Raw genomic sequence first — 12,435 nt, 5'->3', positions numbered from 1 at the left:
TAAGTCTTGGCAATTTATTTCACTAAGCGACTTTAGAGTATTAAATAAAAAGTTCTTTAATTTTTAGCAAATAAGTAAAAAGTAGTAATTTTGTTACAGGTTCTGAAAAATTGGTAAAACTGTAAAGCAGAGAAAGGTTTCCCAAGCAAGCCATCTGCGTACTTTCCTCCTTTATTAAGGGGGAAAAATGTCTTTGTGATTCGGCTGAAAGAGCATGGAGCAATGCAGAGGCGGTCAGGAAATGTCGTAAATCTCCATCCTGCTGGGAACCCTCTCCCCGTCTCCCTGCGCAGGACCGGCTAACATCACGCACTTGGCAGCTACGGAATCTGGTCAGCGGTCACGATCGGTTCGCTCGTGCCTGATGCTCAAGCGCTCGGCTCCCGCTCTGCACTGTTACCTACAAAGCTGTCCTTCATCTATTGTCATTAAAAACTACCCTACCGTAAGCTTTAGAGCATCGAAGTGACAAAACAGACTTATATTTTTGTTGGAAATACACATATCCCGAGTTTCCATTTTCCGGAAAAGCAGAGTCCCCAAGTTACATGCCGTGGAAGCCACTTTACAGGCGGCTTTATTTCGATGACCCGAGGTGAATGAGTGCCACTATTGTTGTGTAGCTGTGAAACAGATCCTCATCCTTCACCTCGTTACATTTCTTCAGTATGAAATTGCCAGTGACTATGCGATCGCATCCAATCTCTCCGTTTCCAAAGAAGCCAAATAAAGGAACGCTAGGAAACAACTTTCTAAAAGCGTCGGCCTCCACATTCGCCTTGGCTCTGTAATACTGAAAGCCTCTGCCGACGCACGCGAACATGAAGCCCACGGTGTTCTGCTCCGGAATGCTGGCGGCTTTGAGGCGCTGCATCGCAGCCTCGGCCGTCTTCTCGTCACTGACGTCCTCGCTGAGGAGCACTGTGGCACTCTGGACCCGGTGTCCACTAAAAGACAGTCCAACCACGCCGGTGGCATCGATATCCAGAGGGTTTCTGGAAAATTCAATCGGGAGAGTGGTGATCACCACCAAACAAAATGAGAAGGCTGGAGTGTAGAAGGCCCTCCCGCCTCATGCTGGCGGACGGCGGCCACCATGAGCAGCCCGCGCGTAGTCCGAGGCTCACGTCCAGCCTGGGGAGGGCGGGAAGGGCTGGAACTGAGCTGCGGAAAGGCGAAGCGCGGGAGGACGCGGGGGCGGACCTACGGAGAAGCAGGCCACTGTTTTTTCGGTCACAAACACAAAGGGGCAAATCCACCTCCACAGAGATTTCTGGAGCCCATCCTTCGAAAGGCTTTTTTTTAACTCAAAATTTGTGCATCTCTGAGTTTGAAACTCAAGGCTCTGCTTTCAAACGTAAAAAACACTTGCTCCTCTACCTCGGCCAGATTTGACAGCCGCCACGGGTGATGCTCCTCCCCCTCCAGGACTCTTCGGGACACTGAGAACGGCAGAGGCCCTTTTTACTATGAAGAGTCACTGCTGTACCATGAATTTCCTCGAGAGGGGGAAACAGAACTAGGGGGGAAGTGACACACTGCGGTTACTCAGAGCCCAGAGCTGTCCAGGGAGGTGTCAGCGGACAATGCTGAAAATCGATTACGAGCATGAGCCCAACCAAGAAATAGTTCTTAAAGGACTCAGAGATTTCGTTCTTCGGCTGTAAGCAGAATCACGTGGACTGAGCCCCTCGACCTGCGTGTACTACAAAATGGAATGAACTCGTTAGTGAGTCTTTAAACTTGTTTAAGGAAAAGAAGACCAAGGTCACAAAAACCTGAGAACACTTCTTGTCACACAGAAATCGGAAGCACAGACGTACTTTTCAGAGGTCAGTGATGCCAGGTTGTCCACCTGGCCTCCGGCCAAGATGACGTTCATGTCGCTGAAAGTGCTGACCACTCGCTGCAGGTAATTGCTGGCTCCCACCCTGCAGCAATTGTAGCCAAACACCAGGACCACGCGCAGCTCAGGATTGTCCAGAAGACCTGAGAGAAACGAAGAGCGACACTCAGGCAGCCCCACAGAAGGAATTTTCCAGTTTATTACAACTTCGTTCTCCATATTTTGCAAAAGGAGACGTCAGTGTTAGTGACCTGCACGATCTGGCTCCGTTTGCTTCTCCAGCCTCATCTCACACCCCACCCTCGGCCTCCCACAATATCGGACCCACGAGATTTAAATCCTTGCGGCGAGGTAGCGGGGCCTTTCTACTTCCTGTCCTCTGGTCTCTGGGCTCCCCTGCGCTCCTGTCCGTAACCTGGGAAGAAGGTGAACACGCTCCCCTCAGGTTCACAGCCACCCAGGGCCAGTCCAAGCGTCCCTTTCCCAGCTGCGCAGCGCAGATTCCCTCCCGTGGCTGCTTCCAGCACCTGCACGGCCACCTGGCCACACTCGTCACCTGCGCCCCAGGGCGGTCAGTCCTGCTAGACTGGGGCCCGGACGCAGAGCAGCATCCCCTCCAACAGCGGACCCGGGCGGTGCTGTGCGTCCGCAGCTCGCGTCAGGCATGCGGATTATGAGCCAGCCTGTCCAGATATGTATCTTTTAACTCCAGAGATTACTGGTAACAAAGGGTACCAAACAGACCCTTACCACGACTAGGCTTCATGTTAGAAATACTTCACTTGGTAAGTTCTTCAAAATGACTAACAGAAAGTGTGCGTGTGTAAAATGACGTCCTATGAGGCTGGGTCAGAGGAGGACATCTCTACACGAAGCCAAGAACTGTCATAATCGGGTGCGAGGCCGTGTCTGTAGAGGACTTGCCAGGCGTGGGAGGGAGAACAGGGCCACCGGCCTGCTCACCATGGGCTTCGCACGCCACCTTCTGGTCACCGCTGCTCAGTGCCACGAGGTCAGTGGAGACAGCACTGTCAGCCAACCCGGCTCCCTATGTTTCTGTTAAGAAAGTTTTCTGGAACGTGACCTTCTGTTTACGTGTTGTCCGGGCTGCTTTTATCCACCAAGGACAGAGCTGAGTAGATGCAACTGAGACTGTGTGACTGGCAGAACCTGGAACGTAGACGGATTTCCTGGCCCTGGGAAACAGCACGGGGGCCGGGTGCTTTCCAGTGTGGTCCAGGGCTGCGGGCTGGGACTGTGGAAGGCGAGTCCTGGACCTCGGCCTCTGGCGCACGCCGCTCACCCAGCTCAGGTTCCTCAGCCTCGGGGCGCGGCGGAGACCACGGCCCGGATTTGAACTACAGGACGTCAGGACACGATGGCACGTGGAAGAATAGAGGTCACCATCTCCAGCTACACAAAGCTTCAGTTTCCAGAAGGCCACACGCAGGACGAGAACGATGTCCTGGAACAGCCAGAACTGCAGACGGCAAATGGCTTGGGAAAGGGTGCCAATGAGAACCTTCGCGAAGCAGAAAAACACAGGCCGTTTCCCCTGCAGGTTCGGACGCCTGAACTCCGTGCTGTAACGCACGCGAGGTCTAACACATCCAACAGCCGCTGTCACAAAACGGATGGTTTCTGTTCGTTTCCTGCCGAGGGACAGAATTAGGCTTCCGGCTGCAGGCAGCGCTCCCAAGAGGACAGTAACGGGGGCGCCGAGGTGCCTCAGCACGTGAGGGGGGCGGGAGTCTGCCCCACAGGCACCGTTCGCCCGTCCCAACGTTCCAACAAAAGCCGCATCTGCAGATGCAGACGACAGGCCTCAAGAGCGTTTCACCTCGGTGACTCCTCACTGCTTCCTATGCCAAAGTGAGCTCTGCCATTAGAGCTCAGACACTCAGCCAGAACTCTGCCTCTTCAAAATCAGCTCGAATGACCTGCCTCCCTCAGCCAAGGTTCCTCTGTCCCATGTGCCCTCGCAAACCATCGCCTGACAGTCGGCCATAACTTCTACCTTTTCTAAAAAGTATCAGGTTCACTATACCTATTCTTATCTTTTTAGTTGACATAGAACTTGTATCTTCCTAAAAGTTTTTTACAATAAATGATTACTAGCATAAAAAAAAAATGAAAGCTTAGAAAAACTTTGCAGCTTCAAAAAATAGGGCAAAATGATAAGAAAATATTCAGAAAAAAGAAGTCCTTCAAAATTCAGAATTAAATACGAAAAGTTTCTTATCGATAGAGTAGTTATTAAAAAGTTTTCATCTCTGGTTCTCTCTTGTTCTCTTCGCTGTAGATCAAATGATGTAAAAAGTCAGTCAGTTCCACCAAAGTCACATTGCACCTAGCTGTCAATCACAGTTTGAGTGACCTGCATCTCCAGTACTGAGTATGTCGCTCAGACTCTCTTAACGAACGAAATCAGTAAGATGGGCACCTAACAGTTAATTCCAGTAACTTACCCACTTCAGTGAGCTGACGTCTTTCCAGTGTTAAGTTCTTCGGATCCTTAATAAAATGAAAGGGTTGTATTTTTATTCCTTCAATTTGAGGAAATAACAGAGCAAAACCAGATTCTCCAATTTCTATTTCTTGAGGTCGATTGCTACCTGATCCCATTGGAGTCACTAGGAAAAAAAGTTAAACAGTTTTATGAACGGATTCAATAAAAACTGAAGTTTCACTCTGTACCAGTGTAAATCACGGAACCCCAGCTAGGAAACCACGGTCGGGTGGCTGAGATGATCTGCAAACTAACAGGCCACTATCTGAGCTTTCGGCTCTGAAATTTTTGGAGGCAAAGATCACAATGTCTGCAATTCACTTTTGAATGGTTCAGAAAGAAATGTGCTTATAAACAAGGAGAAAAAGCAAATGTTGCAAAATTTTTTAAATTGGTGAATCTAGACGAAGGGTATATGGGTGTTAATTGTACTATTATTCAACATTTCCATAGATCTGAAGTTTTTCCAAATAAAACGGTGGGGAATAGTACATAGTTCTTCATAGAAATTCCACTTTAAAAAATGTATCCTAAAAATATTTGACGATTATACAAAGTGTATATGCACAGAGAGAGAAATGCTACTTCTACGGAATTTTCCATAGAAAAAGAAAAAGAAAAACTAAAATGCCCTACACTGGTATTTAGATTAAGAAATTACATTTATACCATCAAACATAGCCATTTAGAATGGCAGAGATATTTACTGACACAGAAATATGTTTGTTATGTGCCGTTCATTCTAAAGGTAGGTGTCAGGGAGCCAACGGTATCCCTCCAAAACCCCTATGTTAACCCCCTATGTTTTGTACGTGGAGACATGGCCTTCACAGGTAATTAGGGTTAAATGAGATCATCGAGACTGCAGTCCCGACAAGAAGGGGAAGAGACACCGAGGACGTGCACAGAGAGAAGGCCACGTGCGGACACAGCGAGAAGGGAGGCGGCCGCCCACCAGCCAGCGAGGCCTCGGGAGAAAGCACCCTGCCAACACCTCGCGCTCAGACTTCCAGCCTCCAGACTGCGAGAAAATGAACTGCTGAGGTGTAAGTCACCCAGACTGCGGTATTTTGTTACGGGTGCCTGACTGACGCACGCAAATACAGCAGGTTAGGAGCATTCAGAAAATGATACTCTTGATATAGATACACATCTCCACACGTGTAATGCCAGACATGAAAGTGTATATATCCACACGTGTAATGCCAGACATGAAAGTCGTAACACCAACAGCGCGGTTAATTCTTAAAGGTTCTTCTTTTTTTCTTTTTTGCTTCTCTGTATCTTCTCATTTTTCTTTTTTTAACAAGGGATTGTTACTAGCAGAAATGAGAAATAAACTTGAGAGTAAGATGAAAAAAATGATATTCGAAGAGAAAATTTCACAATCAAATCAAACCCCACAAAATATATCTGAATTAAAAACGTGAAAATGAAATTTCAGAGTTGTTATAAGGCTCCTTCCTCCCACAAAAGATTAGCAAAACATAAATGCAATTTTTTAAATGTCTGTAGTAGGTACTGAGACAATGTGAATTAAAATCCCAACAGGCTTTTTATAAGTATGGACAGGCTGATTCTAAAATATATGTAGAAATGCAAAGGACCCTGACAGCCCAAGAAATTTTTAAAAGAACGCCAAGACCTACAGTGATATGGCACTGGTTTAAGGACTGACGAATAAATCAATGGAACAGAATTAAATCCAGAAACAGACCTACAAACACACAGTTCATTTTCGACAAAGGTGTCAAGACAATCTAATGAGGAAAGAAAAGTCTTCAACAAATGGTGATGGGATAACTAAATAAATATATGAAAAATAATTAACCTTGAACCCCTACCTTACACCGTACACAAAACTAAGTTCAAGTTCGAGGTCACAGAACTGAATGCAAGGGCCAAAACCACACAGCTTATGGACGAAGACATATGAGAATCTCTCTGTGACCTTGGGGTAGGCAAAGATTTATTGGAGAGGACGTAGGAAAAAAAAACCGGACTTCACCAAAATAAATATTTTCTGCTCATCAAAAGACGCTGTTAAGAAGGTGGAAAGACAGTAACAGACCCGGAGAAAATATTCACAACACCAATACCTGATAAAAGGTCTTCGATCAGAACGTACAAACTCTTGCAGCTCAATAACGAAAAGACAAACAGTGCGATGAAAAAAAAAAGTCAGTGAGAGACTTGGCTATGTCACAAAGCAGATATCAACTAGATGGAAAGGTGCTCGACGTAATTAGTCATTAGAATAATTCGAATCGAAACCACCACAAGAAGCCTCTTCACACCCATCAGAATGGCTGAAGTGAAAGACTCAGACATTAAGCTTTAGGACATGCTGGTGAGTATAAAATGGTACGACTTTAAAGAACTATTGGGCAGTTTGTTATAAAGTTAAATAGGCACCAATCCACAGACGCAGAAATTGCACTTCTTGGTAACTGCCCAAGAAGAATGAACATCTGTCCACAAAAAGACATACGAAACTGTTCACAACAGCTTCATTCGTAATAGCCGGAAACTTGAAACGATCCAAACCGCCATCAAAAAGAGAACAGAAAATCAAATCATCGTTTCTTTTTATAATAGAGTACTACTCGGGACATTAAAAAAAATAAATTATTGATGCGTACGATAACATAAGTTAATCTCAAAAATAGGATGTTGTTAAAAACAAAATTCGTATTGAAAGAGCGGAGACCGAAGAGCACACACTGTACGATTCCACGTACGTGACGTTTAGCAGGCAAAACGAGCCTCGGGTCACAGAAATCGGGACCAAGGGGTCCCGCGGCAGCCAGGGGTCCCGCGGCAGCCAGGGGAGAAGCACGAGGGAGCCTGTGGGGGCTCACGCCACACGCCGACCGCGCTGGTTTCATGAAGGTGTACGTTAGCCAGAACTCGTTAGAACTGTACAATCGAGACTATGCATTTCACAGCAAGTTTACCTCAGTTAAGAAAGAAAACGACCTTTGCACATATACGAATAAATTTTCTCAAACTTGAAATTCTTCCAACTTCAAGAAGGAAGACAGGTAGCAGTAGCCAATGGCTATTTTAAAAACAACCGCTAAACTGTGGCCTAAGAAAAAGGAATCTGATCACCTGCCTTGGTGGCAGTTTCATTGAACATGCGTGGAGCTGGCTCAAAGGGTGAGAAGTGGGCCCAAAGTGAGGCAGGACGACAGGTCCTGACTGAAGGGAGCTCGGAGACGTCCTCCCCACAGCGAGATCACGAGAGCTTCGGGAAATCAGACGTGCAAAGTCAAACTTCTCTGGAATAAGGCGAGCACCAAAGGGAGGCTTCAGGCAGGTTCCCGCCCCCCGCAACCTGGGGTCGGGGAGGGCAGGACTGTTGCCCAGGCCGCCCGCCCTCCTCCCCCAGCTGAAATGTGCAAAAGGAGGACCGTGGTCGGTCGTGCTCGCGGGAAGATGCAGCGGGCGTGGACGGGAGGCCTGAGACGACCGTCTTAGACGTGAAAGCTCAGATTCTACAGAAGCGTTTGTCAATAAGTAGTAACAGCAAAAACGACATCGCTCATTTAAGGAAATTCACAAGTTAAAAGAAAACCATGGTCACAGCTATCCTATTTTTAAAAATCCAACGAGAAACAAAACGTCTAGCAATGGGGCCGAGGTAACAGCACAAGGCGGGGAGCTGATGACAGGAGAGGCAACAGTCGCCATTGGCCACACATCTGCGCAGACACGTGTAAACACCCGAAGCCCTTCGTACTTCACCACACGAGACTCTAACGTCCCGTGCAAGTGTTTCCGTGGGGGCCGGCGACGCCAAGATTGGCGGTTCCCCGAGCCGCTCCCCGCTCCCCGCGTGCGGGCTCGTTTTCCTCTCACAGCCATGCGAGGAGGGCGCCGTCACCCGTACCTCACACACAGGCCTCGAGGCCACGAGGACAGGCAGCCTGAGCAGCCGCCAGGCACAGGTGGCACGGCTGGACCCCACCCAGGCGTCGGAAGCACCGCGCCGAGGCCACAGGGAGGGAGCTGGCCAGGAGAGGCAGGGCCACCGTTCCCCACCACGAATGGCTCCAGGACACGCGTGCGGCACGCGGGTTTGTCGGGACAGCCCTGAGACGCCAGGGTCAGCCACGGCACCAGTACGAGCCAATTCGACCCCATGGGAAATACGACTGACTTCACTGTGTTCGGGTGGAAGAGAAAGAATAAATGTGCTTTAGGCCACGAGAATTCACCATCCACGGGGCCCACGACAGAGTCGTCGGGTTGGCATGCCTCTCACCTACAATCCCGGGGGTCACGATCCCCAGGACCTGGCACTGTTTGGGGAACAGCTTCTCCAGGGCAGACGCTGTCTCCACAGTAGTTCTCTTCCTGGCTGTAGTGACAGAGAAGCAAAATTATTCAACATCACTCAGTTAAGGTCAACTCCGACGGCACGGAGGAAAGAACAGCCAACACTGAATAAAGTTTAAGTCATCTTGCACTAGAACGCTTTATGAAAAAGTCAAAAGACTTTTGATGAAAACAAACGTGTTCTTGTTCTAGGCCCGTTTTCTACTTGAAATTCTGAACCTAACCATTAGCATCAGCCACCTGCTTCTCTGCTTCGTTCACATACAGCTTGTGCTTCAATGACATCGACTTAGCAAGGGCAGACAGATTTCACACTTGCGACTGTCGCTGTCTGTGCGGCTGATATTAAAGCACCATGACACTGCCTGCACAGTCCCCTGGACCCGAATGACATGACAGCCCGATGCCTATGTCTAAGGCTGGGCCTCAGGGTGTCCTCTCCGGGCTGCGGCTTCTCTGAGAGCAGAGAACACAGTGTCTACACGGAACTCTGGTAAATGGCACCCCATCATCCAACAATACGAGGCTTCAACGGCCGAAGACATGCGTCCTGTTTTAAAAATCAAAAGAAGCGCCTGGAGGATTAAAGTATTTCAAAATGAGAAAAACGGCTGTCTAAAGAATTTCTTTCAATTGCACTGCAAGGTTCAGAAAGCAACCTGTGAAGCGGAAAGAGCTCTTCAGGGCGGAAAGACAGTCAGTTCATGCGTCCCCAGGGGTAGACCCAGAGTCACCCTCAGGACAGGACACAGTCAACTCCAAACAGAAGGCGCACCACGAGACAAAAACCCCAAACCTTTTGCTTTTGATATTCACCTCTCTTGTGGCCACGACACTCCTCCAGACTAATGAAAGTTTCGGAATCAGCCATGTAAAGAACTGTCTGTGGTAAGATGTGAACATTCTGCAAAGAAAAATTCATCAGAATTAGAGCACGCAAATCCAGGAGTGCTCTCACCCTGGTCCGAACGGCTGTGGCCCTGCGCTCCTCCGGTCCATGCTGGCATCGTGTCCATCCACTCCTTGTTGATCTTTCACTCACGCGTTCATTTCAGCTCACTCATTTGTCAAACACCTATGATTTCTTTGAGTCACACTCACTGAGGCCTGACTCAATAAACGCATCTTCCTAATAAGTGAAGTTCCACAAAAACACTAAGGACCGGCAAAAAAATGCCCCTTGCTTTACCTGAACAGGCTTTACAGTAACAGAAACAACTGAGCGACAGAGGGAAGGTACAGCCCGTATCACTCATCACTTCTCTGCCCATCAGATCAAATACGCCAGGCCTTCATTTCGACCTTACCGACAAGAGTCCCACAGCGACCTTTCACTTACCATGATCCAGACACACACACTTCTTCGTGTACACGGCCACAGCTCTCTTCCTTTCCCTCCTGATTTAAGATGGTTTCCCCCAGGAGTCAGCGTAAGTGCCATCTTCTCTACAAAACCTTTTCCTAGGCCCCCTGGACTTCGCAGGCAGCATCCCTTACACGCCAGTCACTTTCACTCATGAGCTGGGCTCATTCAGACTTACGTTTTCCACCACACTTGCCATTACAGACAAATGGCCAAGTGGCTGAATTAAATGAAAAGGGCGAATGTATTTTTCCTTCTAAGCTGGCCATTCTCAAAATTTTTTTACTCTCAGAATGGAATGAAATAGCATCCGGCAAAACTTCGATGTTGATTAAATGGGGGAAAAAAGTTGATCCATTGGAATTTGGTGGAATGTTAAGATGTTTCAGAGTAGATTCCGTATGGACTAACTCATAAAAGATGCTGAGGCAGAAGGATGAGCCTGCGGTGGTCTCGGGTCTGGATAAGACCCATGGATACAGTTTCCTTGGGCCATAAATCACTTTCAAAGAATGTAATTTGGTTGCCAATATTCAAACTTCCACAAAACCTTCCATAAAGTGTGGATCTCCAGATTTTTTTGAAAAACTAGACATTTTGGCCGCACTTGAGACTGCATCCCCCTTAGCCCGGCTAAGTGGAGGAGCGCACTCTCCAGACTGCCCGGCTCTGCCACTGCCCTTGATGCTGCAGCGGCCACCTGACCCACCTGAGCCGCCTGCCTCACTCTGCAGTCATTTGAGTTTAGGACACCTGGTGCAGTGAGTAAAGGAGAGAGAATTTAAAAGATCTAGGTGTTAGTGCTGACCCCGCCACAAACCTGCAGAATAATCCCTGAAAGTGTTTAGGCCTTATGATCCCCAGTCTTAAAGACTGGAAGTCTAGTCCTGAGGTTTTATGATTCTCTTTCCCGGTACCCACTAAGAAGCAGTGACGATGAGAATCTTCATCGTGAAATGTTCTCGAAGCACAAATTAGACAACTAGAACCTCATTCCACCACCCAGAGAAGTTCCAAATGGCAATCTGTCTTACAAAAATTTCAGTGGACTTTAAAATATTTTTAATAAAAAGATTAAATCAACTTTCTTTATGGCTATACAAGTATTGTGTCCACTAGATAATTTGGCAAACACAAAGAAAACAGCATGCATGGTTTCCATGTTTTTGTCTCGGCACACTCCGATGTATCGACTTCTTTAAGTGCATTACTATATGAATTTTTAATAATGATACTAGTAATGGCAAATCACAATTTCAAATATTGAAAATAATATATTCCTGCTACTGCGGGTAATGTGATACATGCATTACCTTTTCAATATTTAACCCTTACAACAACTCCATGAGAGTATAAAAGAAATTCTTATTTTCTGAGGCTCAGAGAGGTTAGGTAGCTTTTTCAAAGTCACACAGCTAGTATGTGCCAAAGCTAATTTTATGTCTAAATCTGTCCGGCTACAACAGGCATTACAATACATAGACCTTTAAAGCTATATAAAAATAATACTTGCTATGGTAAAAATTTGAAGGAAAAAAATATTTTTAAACATTTTTTAAAAATCGCACAATTCTCCTTTACTGGGACAACTGTAAATGGAATCCCAGGGCTGGACGGTAGAAACGTATGGAAGACACCACCTTCTGACTTCGATGGTCGTGGCGCTGTGGCCGTGCGCTGTCCTCGCCTGTACTGAGGCATACCACGCTACAGGGAGTGAGGACAGCCGCGGTCCCCACGATGCTGTGGAATGACTCCCTCCTCCCACACTCCCGAGTGGGATGCCACAGCCTCACTGTCACCTGTGCTCAAAGGCTCTCTGATTCCCCCTGTTCGAGTCTCTACCTGCCTAGAGATACGGCATAGAAAAGTACAGTACTGGGGACTGAATTAAGTATGGGCGGGTTCTTGGCCACTGCGTGTGACGCTAAGCTTGAGAGACTCAGTTGCCTTCCCTAGAAAAATGACGACAAAACGTGCTTCAAAGGGCAACAGGTAAAAAGGCATTATCGTGACAGTGAAAATCTGGATAAGTGCCCAACATCTGAAGAATGGTCAAATAAAACCAGGGCACAGCCTTACAATATCCACTCGTCAGAGCTGGTGTTTACAAAATCTTTAATGCCACGAGAGAGATTTCCCTAATTTTAAACGAGAAGCCCACGTACAGAATCGAGATTTGAAAGACGATTTAGGTCGCAAAGGCTGACCCGGCGGCCCCCGAAGGCCTGAGCACCGCACGCCTTCTACTTGCCTCAAGCTCCTCGGCCGCCACGCGGACCAAGCAGTGCTCCAGCGGGTGGCCGGCGTCCGCCGAGCTCGCCGAGATCCAGGCCACCCTCCGCTGGGCGCGCAGCACTCTGCGCACGCTCT

General features: G+C 47.7%; 1 protein-coding gene across 1 annotated transcript in view; it reads right to left on the bottom strand.

Annotated features, from left to right (window-relative positions):
* The window catches only part of FBXO22 (F-box protein 22), a 13,626-nt gene continuing 1,191 nt past the window's right edge, over positions 1-12,435 (bottom strand). The window contains exons 2-7 of the mRNA XM_006905382.3: positions 12,317-12,433; positions 9,516-9,603; positions 8,626-8,721; positions 4,315-4,479; positions 1,824-1,989; positions 1-995 (exon numbers count right to left, since the gene is read on the bottom strand). Coding sequence (XP_006905444.1) covers positions 578-995; positions 1,824-1,989; positions 4,315-4,479; positions 8,626-8,721; positions 9,516-9,603; positions 12,317-12,433 — 1,050 coding nt within the window. The 3' untranslated portion in view covers positions 1-577. The remainder of the gene's footprint in view (positions 996-1,823; positions 1,990-4,314; positions 4,480-8,625; positions 8,722-9,515; positions 9,604-12,316; positions 12,434-12,435) is intronic.

This window comes from Pteropus alecto, unplaced genomic scaffold, assembly GCF_000325575.1.
Source record: "Pteropus alecto unplaced genomic scaffold, ASM32557v1 scaffold60, whole genome shotgun sequence".
Lineage (NCBI taxonomy): Eukaryota > Metazoa > Chordata > Mammalia > Chiroptera > Pteropodidae > Pteropus > Pteropus alecto.
This window is presented reverse-complemented; position numbering and strand designations above follow the sequence as displayed.